The sequence below is a fragment of the Cyprinus carpio genome, chromosome A15 (assembly GCF_018340385.1).
Source record: "Cyprinus carpio isolate SPL01 chromosome A15, ASM1834038v1, whole genome shotgun sequence".
Classification (NCBI taxonomy): Eukaryota; Metazoa; Chordata; class Actinopteri; order Cypriniformes; family Cyprinidae; genus Cyprinus; species Cyprinus carpio.
Genome location: NC_056586.1, coordinates 14349812 through 14368759, shown reverse-complemented (window position 1 = coordinate 14368759; position 18948 = coordinate 14349812). Strand labels below are relative to the sequence as shown.

The following is an 18948-nucleotide window of genomic DNA, read 5'->3' as shown; positions in this document are numbered from 1 at the left end:
TGTATATAAAAACAATGTTTGTTTGTTTTTACACTAAAGGGTTTATGGTTTATGTCAGTCTCTTGGGAATTAGAAATGGACTCGGCTCATCTGGTTTCCTATTAAATGTATGACAGTGGTTCTTTGTTTACCGTCCGTCAGGAAGCAGCTTTGTTACGCAAGCATTAACAAACCAGAGAGGCATAACTGGTTGCACAGTCTTGCTGGGAAATTTCTGAGCTAAACCTTTACCCCGCAAGTGTTTTGCTTTTAGATGTTTGTTAAGACAAGATTGTGGTTGGCAGTGTAAATACAGGTATTGTGGTTTTTGGAATGGCTGGCTGACCTCACATGGGCTCAAACAGACTCATGTAATGCAGCAGGTGATCTTATGATTTGTTGTGACTCACTTGTGGCAATACAATCTAAAGTACTGGTAGAGGGTATGACTCTTGATTTGTTGAAGATTATCACTGTGAAACTAAATACATTTGAAAAATGAATTGAACAGAATTTTAGTTATTTGCATTTTAGTTATTTAGATCATACATACTTGTAAATATATCTGAGCGGTGACTTGCAGTATTTTTTTCAGTGATATAGTGAAAATTTCTTAAACAGTCAAAAAAATTATAAGGAAGTTATTATACAATCATATAATTTTTCTGTAATGCATATGCAGTTGCAGCAGTGGGCGGCCACTAAGATTAGACTTTCACCCTGTAGAGTGTACAGGAAATCCTCTATGAAGTGTTACTAGTGTCCTGGATGGAGTCCATTGCAATTGCTATGAGGTACATTACCCCCTCAGATGATCCAATTAAGATCTCCCATCTGGGCCCCCCTTCCTTCCTTCCCTCTTTCGGACCTTTTGGTTTATGTGTTGTTTTTGGCACATACGGGGAAGCAATGTTAGGTAAGATTTAACAGGCGTCAATCAACACTTTTTGTCTGTTGTGATCAAGTAACCTAGAAGGGTCCTCAGCACTGCCAGGACAAGGATATACACAGATTTAAAGGGTCTTTTTGTTGTCTTTGCAGATTTGTTGTGACACACAATTACTCTTTTAAGTTTGGAGAACTGTGACAGAGTCATTATCATAAATATTCAGTTCAGCGCCAGACCCCCAAGAGCAGCACTTGAAGGCAAATGCCTTGGAAGGCTTCGTAGCAATGAGTGTTTTACTGAGAAATGAAAAAAAAAAAAATTAAACCAAACAATCCCCTCTATTTTTTTGTTTCCATTTGACACATTTGCTTATACATTTATTGCTTTTGGAGAGACGATTTAATGGGAAATATTTCACAATTTGACCCAGCAGCCTTTATGAAGCAATAATTCATTCTTAGAAGTATATTATACATTCAAAACAATTTTTCTAGTAAATTTAATTCATATCATGGACCTTGGATCTTGATCCCATCTTTTCCCTCATATATTAAACTATGCTAAGTAGACTCCTGGCAAACAGATGCACTTTTGTTCTAGTATGTAAAGTATGTAATACAGAATCATTACCGTAGCCGGAATCTAAATGAGTTGCCTTGACATTGCCTCACCTTTCCCAGGAAAAGCATGGCCTTACTTCACGAGTCTCTAAGTCATGTGAAATCAGTTTTTAACCTCATTTGGTAATTACTGCCATTCTTTCTCATTTAGTTTCTCTCTGTCCTTGTACTACTTGAAAAATGTGATGTTTAGTTAAGACCGAATCATAGTTTTGGACAGACTTTGTAACAGCTTACTTATTTTTGTATGTATGACAGTTACTGCAAAAGAAATTTGCATTTAGTTCCCTTTTAGTTTTTCAGAAAATTATAGAAAATGACCCTAGTGCCACTCGGATCACATTAGCATTCCTGTTCAAACGTGATATTTAAGCAGCCTTTCTTGCAGACTATTTTAGTTTCGTTTTCTGTGATAAGAAAATTTAAACGCCTGGTGAAGGAAAAAGATGGGTGGTGTAGATGTTTATAATCATTCCATGGAGTATTACTGGAACTTGTCTGAACAGCCTGCCGGTTTTGTTTCGTTTTTTTCTGAAGTTCTCCTCTTGCATTAAGCTCAAGGTGGAACCAAATCAACACAGATGACTCATTTAATCTTTATCGTTCCCCTAAGACACAATTTAAAACAAACATCAACAAGAAAATTATAGAAGAACTCAGTATTAATCTTGTCAGCAGTTACTGGTTTAAGATGATTTATTAATGCTTTATGTGAATATCAAAAGAGAATGATCATTTCCTTTTTAGTATATTTACTTTGTAGCGTGCTAATGGATATTTCAAGTATGTTCATTACATGGTAGCATAACACGTCCCATATAGTACTTATCCATACTGCAATAATAAAACAGGCTTTTAGTTGTACTTTAAGCCTTTAACTGCATAATGACTCCTTGGTTTTCCTTTGGTTTCGGCCACAGTGATAATAAAATGTGTGGTTCACCCGGAATTTTTTTTTTAGAGAGGCTCGTATGGTTGGTAGCCAGAAGGGAACGGGTAGGCAAATTGTTGGCCCAAATGTTAGTGCTGCAGAGATGATGTCATGGTTTCAAGCCGTGCGTTGTTTACAGCGATGGGCGAAGGTGCTCTAGTGCTTGCACTCTCTCATTCTTTCCCTGCTGAATAATACATAAGACACAGAAAAAATGTAATTATTTTATTTTCACTGTCTCTCAGTCTTTATTGCGCTTTCAGCAAGACAAGCAATAATGAACGTGAAGTTATTTGCACTTGTATTACCGTTGATGCTTTCAGGATATTACGGTGTCAGTATAAATGAGGGCCCTGTTAGATTAGCAGAAAGTCAATTTCCAGGATAACCAGAAATTGCAGACCGGCCTTTAACTCTCTTTGAATAAGCAGACCCAAGAGTTTACCGGGCTGAGACGGATCGGGTTGCAACCATTTGCGCTTTCAAAGTGTATGTTGGCAAGGTGGTGGGAAAAGCTCTTCTACACATCCTGATTAGATGGTGGGGAACTGTTTTTACAGATTAATCAGCTGTTAAAAAAACTACAGTCAACCATAAATCAGTTGATGTACTGAAGTACATAATGACATTTTTCTTAATGCTAATTTAGTTGAAAGTTTATTGGTTTGTTCAGATTACTTTTCGGTGAACTGACCAGTGTCATTTTTAACTCCATTGACCAAAAAAAAAAAAAAAAAACCCCTTCAGCAAAAGATCATGACTATAGCAAATAGATTAATAAAAAACAATTATTAAAATATATGCACTTTAAAGGTTGCATTTAAAATTTTTCATTTATTATTTTATTGTTATATTTAACATTTAAATACAACAGTTTTAAATATTTCTAAAATGAATTATTTGCATTTTTATTTTTTAATAAATGAATAAATTGATCATTGACTTTATTTTTAAGAGGCATTTCTAGTCTTCCATAAACTCCCACACAGCCTGAAACAGCAACATTTACAGTAATGGAGCGAGTTTGGGGCAGGACTAACTGGTTGTTTCACCGATGGCACATAAGATGTGATTAAATTTACTTCTACTTTGAATAGTCAAAAACACGTTAGACAGGTCACATCATTGTAAAACAGTCTGTCAAGATGTCATTACGCATCACATTTTGCATGTGACACATTTTATTAAACAAATTTAGAAAAACTGTGGATTATACAGCTACAGTATTTCATGAGTAGAGGTAAAATAAAAGTGTTTTGAGGTTTTCGTAACAGCTCTGTCAGTTTCCTATAGTCTCTATGTTGTACTAACATGCTGATTGCCAAGCAGGCCTACAGAATAGGGAGATTTACTGCCGTGTCATGGTGAATGAAAATATGACTGCATTCAAGGTGAGGTAGCTTGAGGCAAAAAGTCACAGCTTGTACATTACAAAAAAAAAAAACATTCCCAAAAGAACATCAATATGCATTTTTACTAATCCTATAATGTATATTGTTTAAAATGGTATAACAAGTGGAAGTAGTTTTCTTTTGTTAAAAGTCTGTAATGTGATCTTTCAAACAAAAAGTGGTCTAACAAGTTAAAGAGGTCATATGACGTTGCTAGAAAATTTGGTGTAAAGTTTAAGGTTCAAAAAAACACATTTTCCACATACTGTACATTATTGTTGCTCCTCTATGGCCCGTCTTTCTGAAACGTGTCGATTTTTACAAAGCTCATCGTTCTGAAATGCGCGGTGTGCTCTATTTGGCCGGCAATCTAGTGCATTGTGATTGGCCGAATTCCTCAAGTGTGTGACGGAAATGTTACGCCCCTAACCAGGTTCAGGAAAATTTCCCTTTGAATATGTGCTGCACACGCTCGAATATTTGGGTTGTACTTTTCTGGAACAGTGTTGTAAATAAAACTCAACCACTGATTTCTAGTTGTGTCCTCTTTTGGAAGACCGAACAAAGTAGTTTTGCATCGCAACAAAACACACAGCGTCTCCACGACGGTGACAGCAGCAACAAAACTACAGCAAAAAATAAAAGTTATGCCTTCGTTCTTTGCGTATACATTTGGGGGGTGTTATGCAAATCTTCCCACACAGTTATGTAGACATGTGGGGGCGTGTTTGAACGAGGCATTTTAGGAGGGCATGGCTAAGCATTCACTTTTATAAAGAATATCGCTTTGGGTTTGAGACTTACGAAACTTCTGTATGCACGAACAGCTTTTAACACTCCAAAGAGAAAGAGAAACATGGAATTGCATCATATGACGCCTTTGAGGTTAAGTAAGTAAATCTGTTGTTTGCCAGTGAACCACCACAGTGTTCCTCAGACAGGAGAAGTAGTAGTCTTAGCTTTTGTTTCTTTACAAAAGCAACCTTTTGCAAGTTCTCTTTTATGACTGACAGGAGATATCAGAGGAAAACCCATCTGAGGATCCCATGGTCCTCATGCAGAAGTTTGAATTAAAGATGAGACAGGCTGTTCCTAGCTTAAAGAGAAGAGGGGGATGGACATGAAAAGATGACATGCATTTCTTTGTTCAACAGATCAGATTGGGACGCGGCAACCCATAGTTTCAGTTTTCCTGCCTCTGTGGTGTAGCTTAGCCCTGCTCTTTTTGTGTGTATTTGCAGTTGTGTTTGTTTTCTCAAAGGCTGACAGCCTTACGTGCAAGAGACACACCTGCAGTCTCTACCACAAACTCAAGGCTGTCAAATAAAGATTCATTTTAGCTAAAATTACAAATGCAATATGACTCGGGTGGAAAATGACCCAGTGAGTGAAGCAGAAACAGAGAAATGTCTTTTAAAATCAACTCTGAGCCAGTTGTGAAACAGTGTTATGCCATGACGGCTTGATTTGTGCTGTGGAAACCTAGATACTTGTCTGACCACAGCAATATAAATGTCAGCTACAATGTATCTAGTCAGCTACATTTAGATGGGTTGTTCATCATATTTTGTATTCACAGGCCAACCTGAATGACTCTCATAATCAAATGGTCGTCCATTGGGCCGGGGAGAAGAGCAACGTCATTGTAGCATTAGCGAGAGACAGCGTCGGTGCCACAGATCCCAAGACCAGCTCTGTGAGTATATCGGTTTTTTTTCTGTATTTATTTTTATATATATATATATATAAGTTACAGAGAATATTTTGACCAGCTAGCTTTGCTTTGTATTGCTCTTAGAGTCATACAGATGAAAGGCCTCCTTCTGTTCTTCAGTTCCCTGCACTTTCAGTGTATCATCTCAAATGCTGCCCGTTCCAACTCGCTGCACTACCTGGAAAGACTCTCTTGTACCCATAAACCAAAATCCTTTGCTAAGATAAAAATATTTCTAAACCTAAACTACAACTTCTCCCTTTCTTAACTTTCTAAAGTGTCAAATTAAGTGGAAAAGACGAGTCCAAAGATGCTTATAATAAGTGGATCTGGCAACATGCGCCTGCACACTTACTGCTCTCTCAAGCCTAGTTCACTCCGCCAGTGTCTGACGGCAATCATTTTCATACCTCGAACGCTTGCTAAACATCCTTGCAAACTGTCTAAATATGCAGACAATAATATAAGGAGTTTTAAATAACCAATTCATCATTCAGAGAACAAATTTTATTTCTGAACATGAAAAATGTACCGAGGTCTGGACCTCGGTGACCTCAGACCTCATAGTGAAATTCAAGACAAAGCAAATCAAAGTAAAAAGAGCTCCATGTACAAACCAGTTTCTCAATGGAAATTGCAAGTGATTACAGATGAGTGTATTACAGAAACAGTCTGTTCCAAAACCAGTGCCTTTTCAAAAGAATAACTGCATAATTTTGCTCACTTAAATTATTTAAGGTAAATTCTAGCATACTTGCAGGTATCCTCTTTGGAGAAGACAATCTTAGAATGCAGTCTGTAAAAATTTGCATCCAAGATGTTGGACACATAAATTATACACTTTATTGTCCTTGAAAGGACATTTGTCTTGGACTAATATGCAAAAAAAGTGACAAAAGAAGTGTTCTGAGAAAAATATTTCAACCCATACTGATATGTATTGAAAAACATAGTTGAGTTCAAAATGGGCTATTGTTCCCAGGAAAATATACTGTTTATTTTATTTTATTTTTTGACGACAACATGCTAACCTCAAACTCTATTGGAATCAATTGTATGCAAAGTCTTAATGTGGTTGACATAAAAAGTTACTTATTACATTATCAAGCTGTTAGCTTAGCAACATGCTAACATCAAAATCTGTTGGATTCAGTTGTAAGAAGAGTCTCGTGCTCCTTATGTAAGCAGTGTTATTTTTGAGACATAAGTAGTTGCTTAGTTTATCATGCTTTTAGCTTAGCAGCATGCTAACATCAAAAAGAAATCAATTGTGAACAGAGCTCTCATGTGGAGTTCATTTAAGGAGCATTGTTTTTGAGACATTAGGAGTTTCTCCCAATTAAGAAAGTACCAAGTATCATATAATATTAAAAGGTTTCGTGTTGACACTTAAAAGGCAGCTGCCTGTGTAGACAGTAAACAGCAGGGCAGCTTACTAGGTTTTTGGAACAGATCTACAATTTCAGCAGTGTATCAGGTTGAAGTTTGACATGGTGTTGTTTTTTACATTTAACAGGTGTACGTGTCTTATGACTATGGGACCACCTTCACTCACGTGTCAGAGAAATTTAAACTGTCTGGGGACCTGGAGGGCAAGAAACAGGTCATCTCACAGTTTTACCACAGCCCCGCTGACAACAAACGAGTAAGTGTGTGAGAGACATCAGCTGGACTATCAGTGTGATGATGAGTTGTTTTGTTTTTATGAGCTTAAGCCGAGGTCAAACAAGACCGCGGTGACACTGACTGCTTCTCGGCCATCCGCAGCTGTGACCTTCCACCACTCCAGTTGCTTATACACCCACAGATGGTGTTTTCTAAGAGAGCAACTCCAAGGGCTGGGCAAAAACACAAGCTACATCCTTAGTCTCTGCCCTTGGCACCCACTGTAACAGGCTGCTCCAGTCAATCTCTGTGAGGTGCAGAGGCTCATGGGAGTTGGAGTGGGGAGCTGCAGATGTGGGCAGAACCGCTGTGGGACTCTGCATTGCGTTATTGCAGGGGCTGACGGCAGCAGACGGTGACCATTCATCTGGAGTCAATGATGTGGCTGGCCCTGCAGCTGCCGCCTGCTGCTGCTGAAGAATCAACGCTAAAGCATTACGAGTGTAATTTGTAAAGCATACAACCTCTTGGTAGGAGCACAGGGCTGTTTGATTACATTATGCATGATCGGAGTAACTTGCGCTGTTGGTCCGCATATGGAGAAGAACTCTAAATATTGATTGTTACAGATGGGATAATTAACAGAGATATTGACAGGGAGCTTTTGTGGTTTGTTGTGGAGAACTTTAATGCATTTGTGATAAATTAATAATCCTGACATAATCTCGTATGAATAACTGTGTGAAGAATGAGCTGATATGCACTCATAATTAATTCTGAGCCTGTTTGTTTGATTGATCTCTTTGTAGTGGCTTTGACTTGCAAGTGTGAATGGATTTTGTAAGGAGTTACTATTGACTATTATTATTCACAATATTATTAATATTAACATAGACCTTGATTATTATAGAATGTTATTAGAATCTTATGTAAATGTTAATTAACATCAATAAATCAACAGTATTATTACTCTGTCAGGGTTTTACCTGCATAGAGAATTATGAGGCGGCCGCCTCCGCCAAATTTTGTGTCGCCTCCGGTTGTCGACAAAACTCAGGCAGGCAGTCACGTGAAAACATTACTGAATTGCTTCCATTAGAGCTTTTAGTTAATATTTGGAAAATACAGATATTTTTATACAAGTTTACTTGATATTTCTTTACACAGAATCATCATTTCTATTAATTTTCCACTGATTTACGCGATCTGATGAGCATTAATATCATTTATCTGTCTGAATGAATGATGCACGGTGCCGTTTACTACACACACACACTGAAGCGCGTGCAACGCTCCCAGTGATTTTAGCATCTGTCATCTCACTAAATGAGGACATAAATACACAAACAACATCTCCAGGACTGCTCTGAGAGTCACTTCATGAGTATTTTATCATTTCATTTGAGTAAAACTAGCGTCATATGATTTACACACAGAAGGTATTCACAGCAACCCGTCAAAATAAAAGTCTGGCTTACCTTGAATACATTGCAGCAGAAATATATGACTTTGTTCAGCAAAATGTACATACTACTACTACTAAAATTATTAAAACTTTATTTTTTAAGGAATGATTACTTATTTTATTTTGAACGAATCACACAGGAATGAAAACATTTCTTCCATGTTTTAATTTTAATAGTAAATCCTCTGTTTACCAAAAAAATAATTTTAATGTTCAATAATTTAAAGATAAATTAAATTAATGTTTTATGCCTTCATTTAATAACCAGATACACAACACAGATATTCTGAGAAAAAGAAAACATTTAAAAAGGCTATTTTAAGAATAAATGTGAAGAAATTAAGTCATTTTTATGCATTCAAATGATTAGACATGCAGCAACAAAGAATTTGGTAACAATAAAACATATGGTGAAAGAAAAGAAAATATTTCATAGGGCCCTAAACATGTCATTTTTGTCAAACTTTTAATAAACTGATGTGGCATTGTGTAAGTTCCGTGATTTTAATTAATTAGACGTGCTTTTTGTTAATAAAATGTAATTTAACCATTAAAAAGGATTCTAGAAAAATTTGAACCGAATTTGGGAAAAAAAGAATTTCATAGGGCCCTATATTTTACACATGATTACAATAGTATATGGTTTGTATGTTATTTTAATGAGATTTGGGGTGTTTTCTTAACAATAAAGAAAGTTTACATGAGAAATTCCAAGCTGGTAGCTTAGTATAAAAACTATAAATAAGTAATTACACACACTCGATGCTGTTTCATGAAATGTTTAACAACCTAATGTTATATGTTCACCTATACAAAAGGGCCCCTTTTAGCTGGTATGTTTTATTTAATTTCATGTTCAACAGGTTTGTTTTTGTAAAATGTAAGTTTAGAATTGTCATTTTCTTTAATCATTTAATTATTATAGCACCTAAAATATGTTGCATGTAAAAAAGTGTTTGTTTCAGACAGTTAAAGGGTGGGTACATTGTGTGGACATGATCAGGATGGTACCACCTCCGCCTCATTCTGTCTCTTTACTTTTTATTACTATTTTAGTTAACTAATAATATTAATTAATATTTATTGCTTCATATGTAATTTAATGCTGAACTATTATTATTCACACACAATGAAGTGATGAAATCATGTGGCTCGTTGTGAAGAGTTGTGGTGCTCCTTCTCTAAGCTTTTTTGACTTGGTCTTGTAAGAAACCACTCAGAAGAAGTAGGAAAAGAAATAGTAAGGTGCTTTGTATGTGTGATTGCTCTGTGGAGTACTGTGATGATGAGTTTTACAATGGTGATCATAGGTTATGCTGCAAGTGCATATGCTCCACTTTATCTTTCTTCCTCTTTTTGTTCTTCTTCTTTCATTTTTCGTACACCATTAGGTTTCTAATGCTGTCAAGTCAAGCATTTCTGTTTAAGTCCCAGTCCTCATTGCCTCAGAATCTGGAAAGGGAAGTGCCCTGCTTCCATAACCAGGCCATGGAGAGGACAAAATTTATAGCAAAAGCTCTTAAACGAAAGATCAAAGAGAATGGAGGCACATTAGAATGGCAGAATTGCATAATCTGAATAATTAATTATGTTAAAAATGTTTTTTTTTTTTTTTTTTTTTAACTATACCTTAAATGCTTTGATGTTCTCATAGCACCAACAGCTTGAAATAGAGACTGGTAATATAGCAACTTTGAGAGCTTCTGGTGTGTTGTGAACCACTACAGGGGTTACATGCCTAGTTCACCCCAAAATGACATTCTGTCATCATATATTTACCTGCAAGTTGTTGAAAACAAATAAGATATTTGACATAATGTTGATGCTGCTCTTTTTGTGATTGCTGATTTATAATGGCAATTAAAAGCATCATAAAAGCAGTCCATATGACTTGTGTGCTCCAAGTCTTTAAGACAAACAGGCTGATAATCAGATCATTATACATTGTAAATCTTGTATGAGTCATATGGACTACTTGTATGGTGTTTTTTTGGAGCTTGGCATTATAAACTACCATCCACTTTCACTGTATAGAAAATAGATACTTGGCACCACTTTGCATGTCCTTTTATGTTTTCATCTCCTTTTAAGATAATAATATAGGATTTGTAATATTAGATTGAGTAAATGGTGACAGTTTTTGCTGAATATACACTTTTTTTTTAAGTTGTCTTTTCTCAATTTTTCCCTTGCAGTATCTGTTTACTGACACCACAAACAGTTACCTGTGGAACACCTTTGACTTCTGCAATGCTGTTCAGGGTTTCTCCATCCCATTCAAACCCACAGACTTACTGCTGCACAGTAAGAGGCCTAACCTGGTCCTCGGTTATGACAGCTCTCACCCCAATAAACAGGTATGAAGTACTGGGCTTTTTGTATATTGTGTATCCAGTTTTAGTAAGATGAATGGCATTGTCATTTTAGGCCTTTAGCTGTAAGTAGAGATTTGCCCTTTTTTATTTTGCACTAAGCAGCATGATTTCATATGAGGAAATCCGCTGTCATTTGACGCTGGTTTATGATAAATGTTGAATCATTAAATGTTAGAACAGAAACTGCTTTATTAAGACTGATTTATTTCCTTTTTCTTTTTTGGCAGCTGTGGAAATCAGATGACTTTGGTGAGACGTGGGTGTTAATTCAGGAGCATGTGAAGTCTTACTTCTGGTAAGATTGGGCAGTGTTGACGCAAATCGCTCTGTGAATGTGTCCAATATGAAATCTGTTTTGAAATTTTGTCTCTGCTACTAATTTAACTAAATCTTTCGGTGCTATAAACATAGTAGCTTTTCTAGAAACAAGCTACTTTTTCCAGCAAGTAGTGGTAACAAAATGCTACATTGCTATTTTTTGTCACAACATATTTTGCATTCAGCTTTACGGCCGAGGAAACTGAGGAAATAATCAAACATACTTGCATAAATGTCTACTGCCTAGTAGCTTAAATATGCATTACAGTTCATTCATTACAGTTTGGGGTCAGTAAGATTTTTATTTTTAAAGAAATTAGTACTTTTATTAAACATTTATTATTATTTTTTATTGTAATTGAATGCAAAGATGTTTATAATGCTGAAAAGATTTTTATTTCAAATGCTGTTCTTTTAAACTTTAATCAAAGATTAATAGAATAAATGTAATTTTAAAATGCATTTGATAGAAAACTGTTATTTTTTATTTGAATAATATTTGAGAATACTATGTTTTTACTGTATTTTTGATCAAATAGATGCTAAAGATCATACATGGTTCATTGCTGAGGTTTCAGTTGTTATCTAATATAACAGGGTTGTGAGTTTGCAGCTCATTCTTACACTAAACATGCAAAATGATCAGGAAGATCACTGGCAAATCCAGTGCTTGCTCTCCACGCTCAACAGGAATTTTGCATCAGTGTTTGTAATTCGAAGAGGGTTGAGCGCTCTGTGCCGCCTCTCTCAATTCACGAGTTTATGTAGGAATGTGAAACTCTTGCTTTGGGTTGCAGCCAGCACTTAGTGTTTGCACAATCAGGGACTCGCATCCAAAGCAAGAAGCAACTAGAAATAACAGAGTGACGTTTATTGCTTGCCCGTTCCAATTCAATTCACGAGTTTATGTAGGAATGTGAAACTCTTGCTTTGGGTTGCAGCCAGCACTTAGTGTTTGCACAATCAGGGACTCGCATCCAAAGCAAGAAGCAACTAGAAATAACAGAGTGACGTTTATTGCTTGCCCGTTCCAAAAACAGTATGCTTCAGGATATGATCCGAACGGAAGACTGGAGCTAATTAGAATGTTATGACTGTAATTCATCACAGACGTGATTACCGTTTTTTTTTTTTTACTTTAGCTCTACAATGTCTACAGTGTCTTGATGCCAGAACAGATTTGTTTTGCACATTATTGCAACATAACAGTCTGAGATATATGAGGAAGAGGTCGGTGTTCACAAGCGCGTGGGCTGCTCTCCAGACAGGCTGCTTGACTGTGAAACAGTCGGTTTTGGATGTTTCTCTGATGTGGCTCATACTGCAGTCGTATTAATAATTGATTGTGTCTGCCAGCCGTGGCCAATTTCATCGGCTGGAGTGGCAGTCAGTGCCTGTGGAGATAACATCGGCGACCCAATGGGATGGCCCAACATAAATGACTCGAGAGCTCAGAGGCCGACTACACCATTACTGCAGTGATAACCCTTCTGTTCTTTGCTCTTAAGACCTCTCTCACACTGAGCCTGGCTCAGATTTGTCTGAAGAACCTGTAAATTTCAAACACCTCTATCTCTTTCTGGATTGACAGATGTTTTTCAGATGTTGGATCTCTTTTAGGGATGCATGATCAAATCTTAAAATGGATATCCATTTTTCATACTGTACATTATGCTGTCATTCCTAAGTTCACCTGTAGCATTTAAAATGACCATTCAAAGGTTTGGGGTCAGTAAGATTTTAACATTTTTTTTTATTTAACAAAGACATAAATAAATCAAAAGTAAAGGCATTTATAATAGTGTAAGAGTTAAAAATTCAACAATTTTGTTTTGTGTTAGAAATGCCCCATGTTAAAGTTCCTGTTTTGATGAGGACTTTTATTCTGATGGGGGCAAAAGGCGGAAGGGAAAGAGAGAGGAGTAGGTGAACAGAGAATAAAGTTGGGAAAAAGAGCTCATCAGTATTCGAGGGTTTTATTTCTCAAAACATTCAGTTAAAGCCCCGAAAACACCCACAAACGCTCAAGGAAGCGTTACACTGGTGGCAGCGGTGGTTTCGTCGGATATTCGAGTTTCTTTTTTTATTTATGCTTTGTTTTTCGCCGGCGCCTTGCACGAGCGCGGTGTGGACATCTGTGTGATACCAGCGGGACTCCGTGAAGTTCGGTGTGCCGTTAATAAACTAAAGAGATGTCAGACGAGGAAGCCCAAGCGCCGCGGGGAGAACAGTGCTCATACCTCGCGGCCGCGCCGTGCACAAACTTCCCCAAAAGACATTCCTTTACCGCCGCCATTTCGCAACGACGGCACTGAGTCCTTTCAGCTGTGGGCTCGTCGTTATGAGGTGATTCAAGAGGCTTGCTATAAAGATAGCGGTGTTGATTTGGATGCAGTGTTAGCAGCAGAGTTGCCTACTAGACTGCCACCTGAACTGTTCATTGTTTGGGACAATTTTCCATCTGAAATTCAGCACTCGTTTAAAGCAGTGAAAAAAGAATTACAAGAGGCGTTTGGCCAGAAGGATGTCATAGCATCGTTTCAAACATTTCCAAATTCACGCCATAAATTGCCTAATGAACCAATGGAAGTGTATGCAGCAGACATATGTAGACTGGTCAAAGAAGCTTTTCCTGATTTCGAGCAGAATGCATCTGAATACATGAAACTATCACGATTTCTGGCGGGTTTAGATCAAGAACTCCAGATCAAGTGCCATGAGAGGGGAGTGAAAACGTTCAAAGACGCCTTCCAAGTCGCTACCCAAGCTGAACGGGCACGTACAACAGCCAAATTAGTACAGCCAGTTTCATCTACAGTAAGAGAGAATTCGATAGCACAGACAGTGAATGTTATTTCTGACTCTGACACTCTTTTTTTGAAGCAAGCCGTTGTTGATCTTACAAACACAGTCAAGGATTTAAGTAAGGATGTCTCAGCATTGAAACTTCAGCTGCATGATCATCGCAGCCGATCTCATCAAACCCCATCACCACATAGTTCAACGAGGCATGTTAGTCCAACAAGATATGCCACGGAATGGAGTGCATCGTATGATCGTTTATCAACCAAACATCCTGAGACACGTCCTCCATCACCTGGCATCTACAGAAGATCTCCCAGCCGTCGCAGAGACCTTTACAGACAACAGGACGAAACATACCAGCATAATGACAGAGTGGACTTATCACCGCATCGCAGGGAGAGGTTCGAGGATTACTATTCTCCAAAATACTCCACTGCAGCCGGCACTGACCACTACGTGGATTACAGACAGGGACAACGTCGTGACACCATGGCTTCCAACAACTCGTCATTACAGCGACGCAGTCCAAGCCCTCATCACAGGTGTGTCACCTTTGACGACTACCAGGACCATCATTACAGACCTCAGCAGCACAGCCTGGATCATCAGAGTGGTTCATGTGATGTCTACCTGGATCGTCGCACCTATCGTCAGGGAAACTTCCGTTAGCTGATGCGGCGGGGCACACATCAGCTATTTTATCACCAGCCCCAAGTGACACCGAGCAGATGACAGACACCAGACATCCTGAGAATGGATGTTTTCCTGTTGCGGACATGACAGACACTAGTACAGCACACATCAGTGGTATTGTTGAAGGTACTGACATGCACATCATGATAGACACTGGGTCTAGTATTTCATTCATTAATGAAACTACCCGTATGGCAATCCGTTATTTGCGTAAAAGACCACTAAAGAGTACATTCATTCTGTCAAAATCTGTAACAGGTCAGAATTTAGATACTCTGGGAACTGTGACTGTTAACCTCAGATTAGGTACATTGACATTACAGCATGACATGCACGTCATCATAAATGTGAATCAGGGTATCATACTTGGTTGGGATTTTCTCCAGAAGCACCAAGTGGTCTTGAATGTGGGTAAAAGTATGTGTTGCCTATATGACCAAACTTTACCACTGTTAAGCAAATCTCAACTTACCCCTGTACATTGTACAGCTCAAATTACTGCGACAACTACCATTCCTGCCCAATGTGAGATGCACTGTATAGCACAACTTATCCCCTCTGCTGTTCATGCAGGTTTAGCAGATGGATACTGTGGGTTGTTTGAGCCATATCTATTTAAGTTGGATGGTATTGCAGTTGCACGAAGCCTTACAATGGCTGAAAACGGTCAAACTGTAGTGCGGCTCATGAATCCAACTAACAGCCCTTTTGTACTGCAACCAGGTATGCAACTGGGGGAGTTCACTCCAATAAGCTCAGATGATGTTGTTGAGCACTCTGATGTTGTATGTAATGTGTCTACCCCTTCTACACAGGTATCACCTCTTCAATTTGGAAGTTCAAAAGGGGGGGCTCTCTGATTCTCAGGTGAAAGAACTGCATTCACTGTTATATGAGTTTTTGTGACGTCTTCAGTAAGAACCCTACAGACTTTGGTAGAACAAACATAGTCACGCACAAAATCAATACTAACAATGCAATTCCCATACAGAAACGTGCATATCGCACTTCACCTCAGATGCAGGAGGTGATTCAGGCACATGTGGATGACATGGTGGCAAAAGGCATTGTGGAAGCCAGTCATAGCCCTTGGGCTGCGCCTATCGTTATGGTCCGGAAAAAAGATGGCACCTGGCGCTTTTGCGTAGATTATAGGGGCCTTAATTCTGTCACCATTAAGGATGCCCATCCATTGCCTAGAATGGATGACACCTTGGATGCACTAAGAGGTTCATCTATATTCAGTACTATGGATCTTTCATCCGGATATTGGCAAGTGCAGCTTCATGAGGCAGATAAACCAAAAACAGCTTTCACCACGGGTCGCTCTTTGTATCAGTTTACAGTGATGCCGATGGGCCTTGTCAATGCTCCACCCACTTTTCAACACTTGATGCAGTTAGTGCTGCATGGCCTGTCCTGGAAAGCATGTCTTGTATATTTAGACGATATTATTGTCTATAGCAAGAGTTTCAGTGAGCACATACAGCACTTGAGAGAGGTTTTCCAGCGTTTGAGGGCAGCAAACCTGAAGATAAAACCTGCTAATTGCTCTTTTGCTCAACCACAAGTGACATTTTTGGGCCATGTGGTATCATCTGCAGGTCTTCAGCCAGATGGGAAAAAATATTCTGAAGGTCAAGGATTGGCCCATACCAGGAAGTCCTACAGAAGTTCGAGCCTTCTTAGGTTTGTGCTCATATTACAGGCGTTTCATTCACTCCTTTGCTCAAATTTCAGAGCCACTGCATGCTCTAACTCAGAAAGGGAAGTTGTTTGTTTGGACTGAGACAGAACAGGAAGCTTTCAATTCCCTGCGACATGCACTGACCAATGCTCCAATTCTTTCTTACCCAGACTTTTCAAAAGAGTTTTTACTCTTCACAGATGCTTCTAACACAGCCATTGGGTGTGTTCTATCTCAGCTGAATGCTGACAACAAAGAAAGGGTCATCGCTTATGGTAGTCATGTTTTGACATCTACAGAGAAATGATGGTCCACCTATGACAGGGAGTTGTGGGCTATCGTTTGGTCCATTCGCCATTTCCGTCAGTACCTCATGGGGCACTCTTTTCGGATCATCACAGATCATAAGCCCTTGCTTAGTCTTAGGCGAATGGTTTTGGATGGTGATCCAACGGGTTGCAGAGCAAGGTGGGCTCTAGAGATTGAACTCTATGACTGGACTATTGAGTACCGGCATGGTCATAAACATGCCAACGCAGTTGCCATGTCTCGTAGACCTGACAAAGAGAGTAGGGAGATTGCTAATAATTCTGAGATCAAGTCTGTCCATTTAGTGACCACTTCAATGCAGACTGAGGTCACCGAACCATAATCTACTCCTGTGCAGCCTGCTTCTTCTGATAAATGTTCTGGTTTGAACCTTCAAATTCTGCTTTCCCTACCTGTTCCAGCGTTGCATGCCTGGGTATGGGTAGTGAAGATATACAGCAGGCTCAGACAGCTGATCCTGTCCTAAGCGTTGTTGCTGAATGGGTATCAAGTAAGAAGAGACCTACATATGCAACTCTGAAAGGAACTGCTAGCGAGCTGAGGTATTTCTGGAAAGAGTTCCCAAGGCTTACTTTTGTGGATTCTGGTCTTTGCCGTAAAGTTAGACCCCCACCAGGTGATCAGATCTTGCAGGTTGTAGTTTCACCTGCGCTGCAGCCAGTAGTGTTTGAGAATTTGCATGGTCACTCACTTTCTGGACATTTCAGCGCACAGAAGACATTGCAGCGTGCTCTGGTGAGATGTTTTTGGGCCCCACATGTCTAGGGACATTACACAATGGTGTGCTCAATGTCAAGCCTGTGAATCAAGGAGACCGCCAATGCCTCATCAGCAGGCACCAATGCAAAAACATAATTGTAAGCATGCCTTTTGAGAAAAATGCTGCTGATCTAACGGAGTTGCCTGTTACTCCAAAAAGGGAACCGTTATGTTCTTGCTGTAATGGACTACTTTACAAAATATCTCAACCTCTATGCAGTTGCTGATCAACGTGCAACGACCATCACTAAGTGTTTTTTGCTGAAGATTATGTGGGCCAGCATGGAGTGCCCCAGAGTTTGCATACTGACCAAGGGCGGCAGTTTGACTCTGACTTGGTGAAAGAACTGTGCTCCCTACTTGGGATTCATAAAACAAGGACATCCCCATGTCATGCTATGTCGGACGGCATGGTGGAACGTGCCAATAGATCTATAAAAGATCAGCTTGCAAAGTACCTGTATACCAAAGTGGGAGAATGGGATGACCACTTAAAACAGGTTGAATTTGCTTACAATACAAGTGTTCATTCATCGACCAAACATACACCCTTTTTCTTGGCACATGGCCGAGAAGCTCGCCTTCCTGCTGATTTTCTTCTGGGTGTTCCCATAGCACCTTCTAGAGCTTCCCCAGGAACCCCAAATGAATATGCACATTCTATGCTTGGCAGATTACGTTCTGCTTTCAACACTGTTGCAGACAATATCCAGTCAGCTGGAGCACAGCAAAAGCATTACTATGACCGCCATATCCGCCATACAGCTTATCAGCCTGATGATCACATATGGGTTGATCTTCCAGCTATGTCAAGACACAAACTCTCTCCAAAATGGACTGGACCATATAGGGTCTTGAGCAGATTGGATTCATCCACAGGTGACATTGGAGTGACATATAAAGTGTTAGATCTGCTTGATCCTAGGTCAAAGCCTAAAGTGATTCAATATAATCGGCTAAAACCTTACCGCTCTGTGTTGTCCCCTGAACCACGTCCAGTTCTGATATCCCCTCAAAATGGATGCCCTCCGCTTACAGCGCTATCAGGGTCCAGACCTTATGTTCTTCAAGATTCATCGGTGCCCAAGTCTGTAAGACCCATTGATTTTTTTTGAGAGAGGGATGGTACATTACCTTCTGTTCAGAATGAACTGTCTGAGGGGTCTAGAGCTAAATTGCCAGTAGAAATCTCTGGTGAAAAACCAGCAGAGGGCATGGCAACAAGGTCAGGACGTTCTGTGCGTCCTCCAATACGTTATAGGGAATTATAATGTCTTTATTTATCTCCTATAGTGTTTTTTTTCCTTCCCATTTGCTAATACATTCATGGCATTTTGAAGGGTATGATAGAAAACACAGTGGAAGAATATCAAGTGAGGTTAACAAA

The 18948-nt window shown here is 39.1% G+C and overlaps 1 protein-coding gene across 1 annotated transcript in view; it reads left to right on the top strand.

The window, feature by feature from the left end:
- LOC109103530 (sortilin-related receptor-like) overlaps positions 1–18948 on the top strand; it is a 60485-nt gene that overhangs the window by 1226 nt on the left and 40311 nt on the right. The window contains exons 2-5 of the mRNA XM_042771082.1: positions 5390–5506; positions 7041–7169; positions 10790–10951; positions 11197–11264. Coding sequence (XP_042627016.1) covers positions 5390–5506; positions 7041–7169; positions 10790–10951; positions 11197–11264 — 476 coding nt within the window. The remainder of the gene's footprint in view (positions 1–5389; positions 5507–7040; positions 7170–10789; positions 10952–11196; positions 11265–18948) is intronic.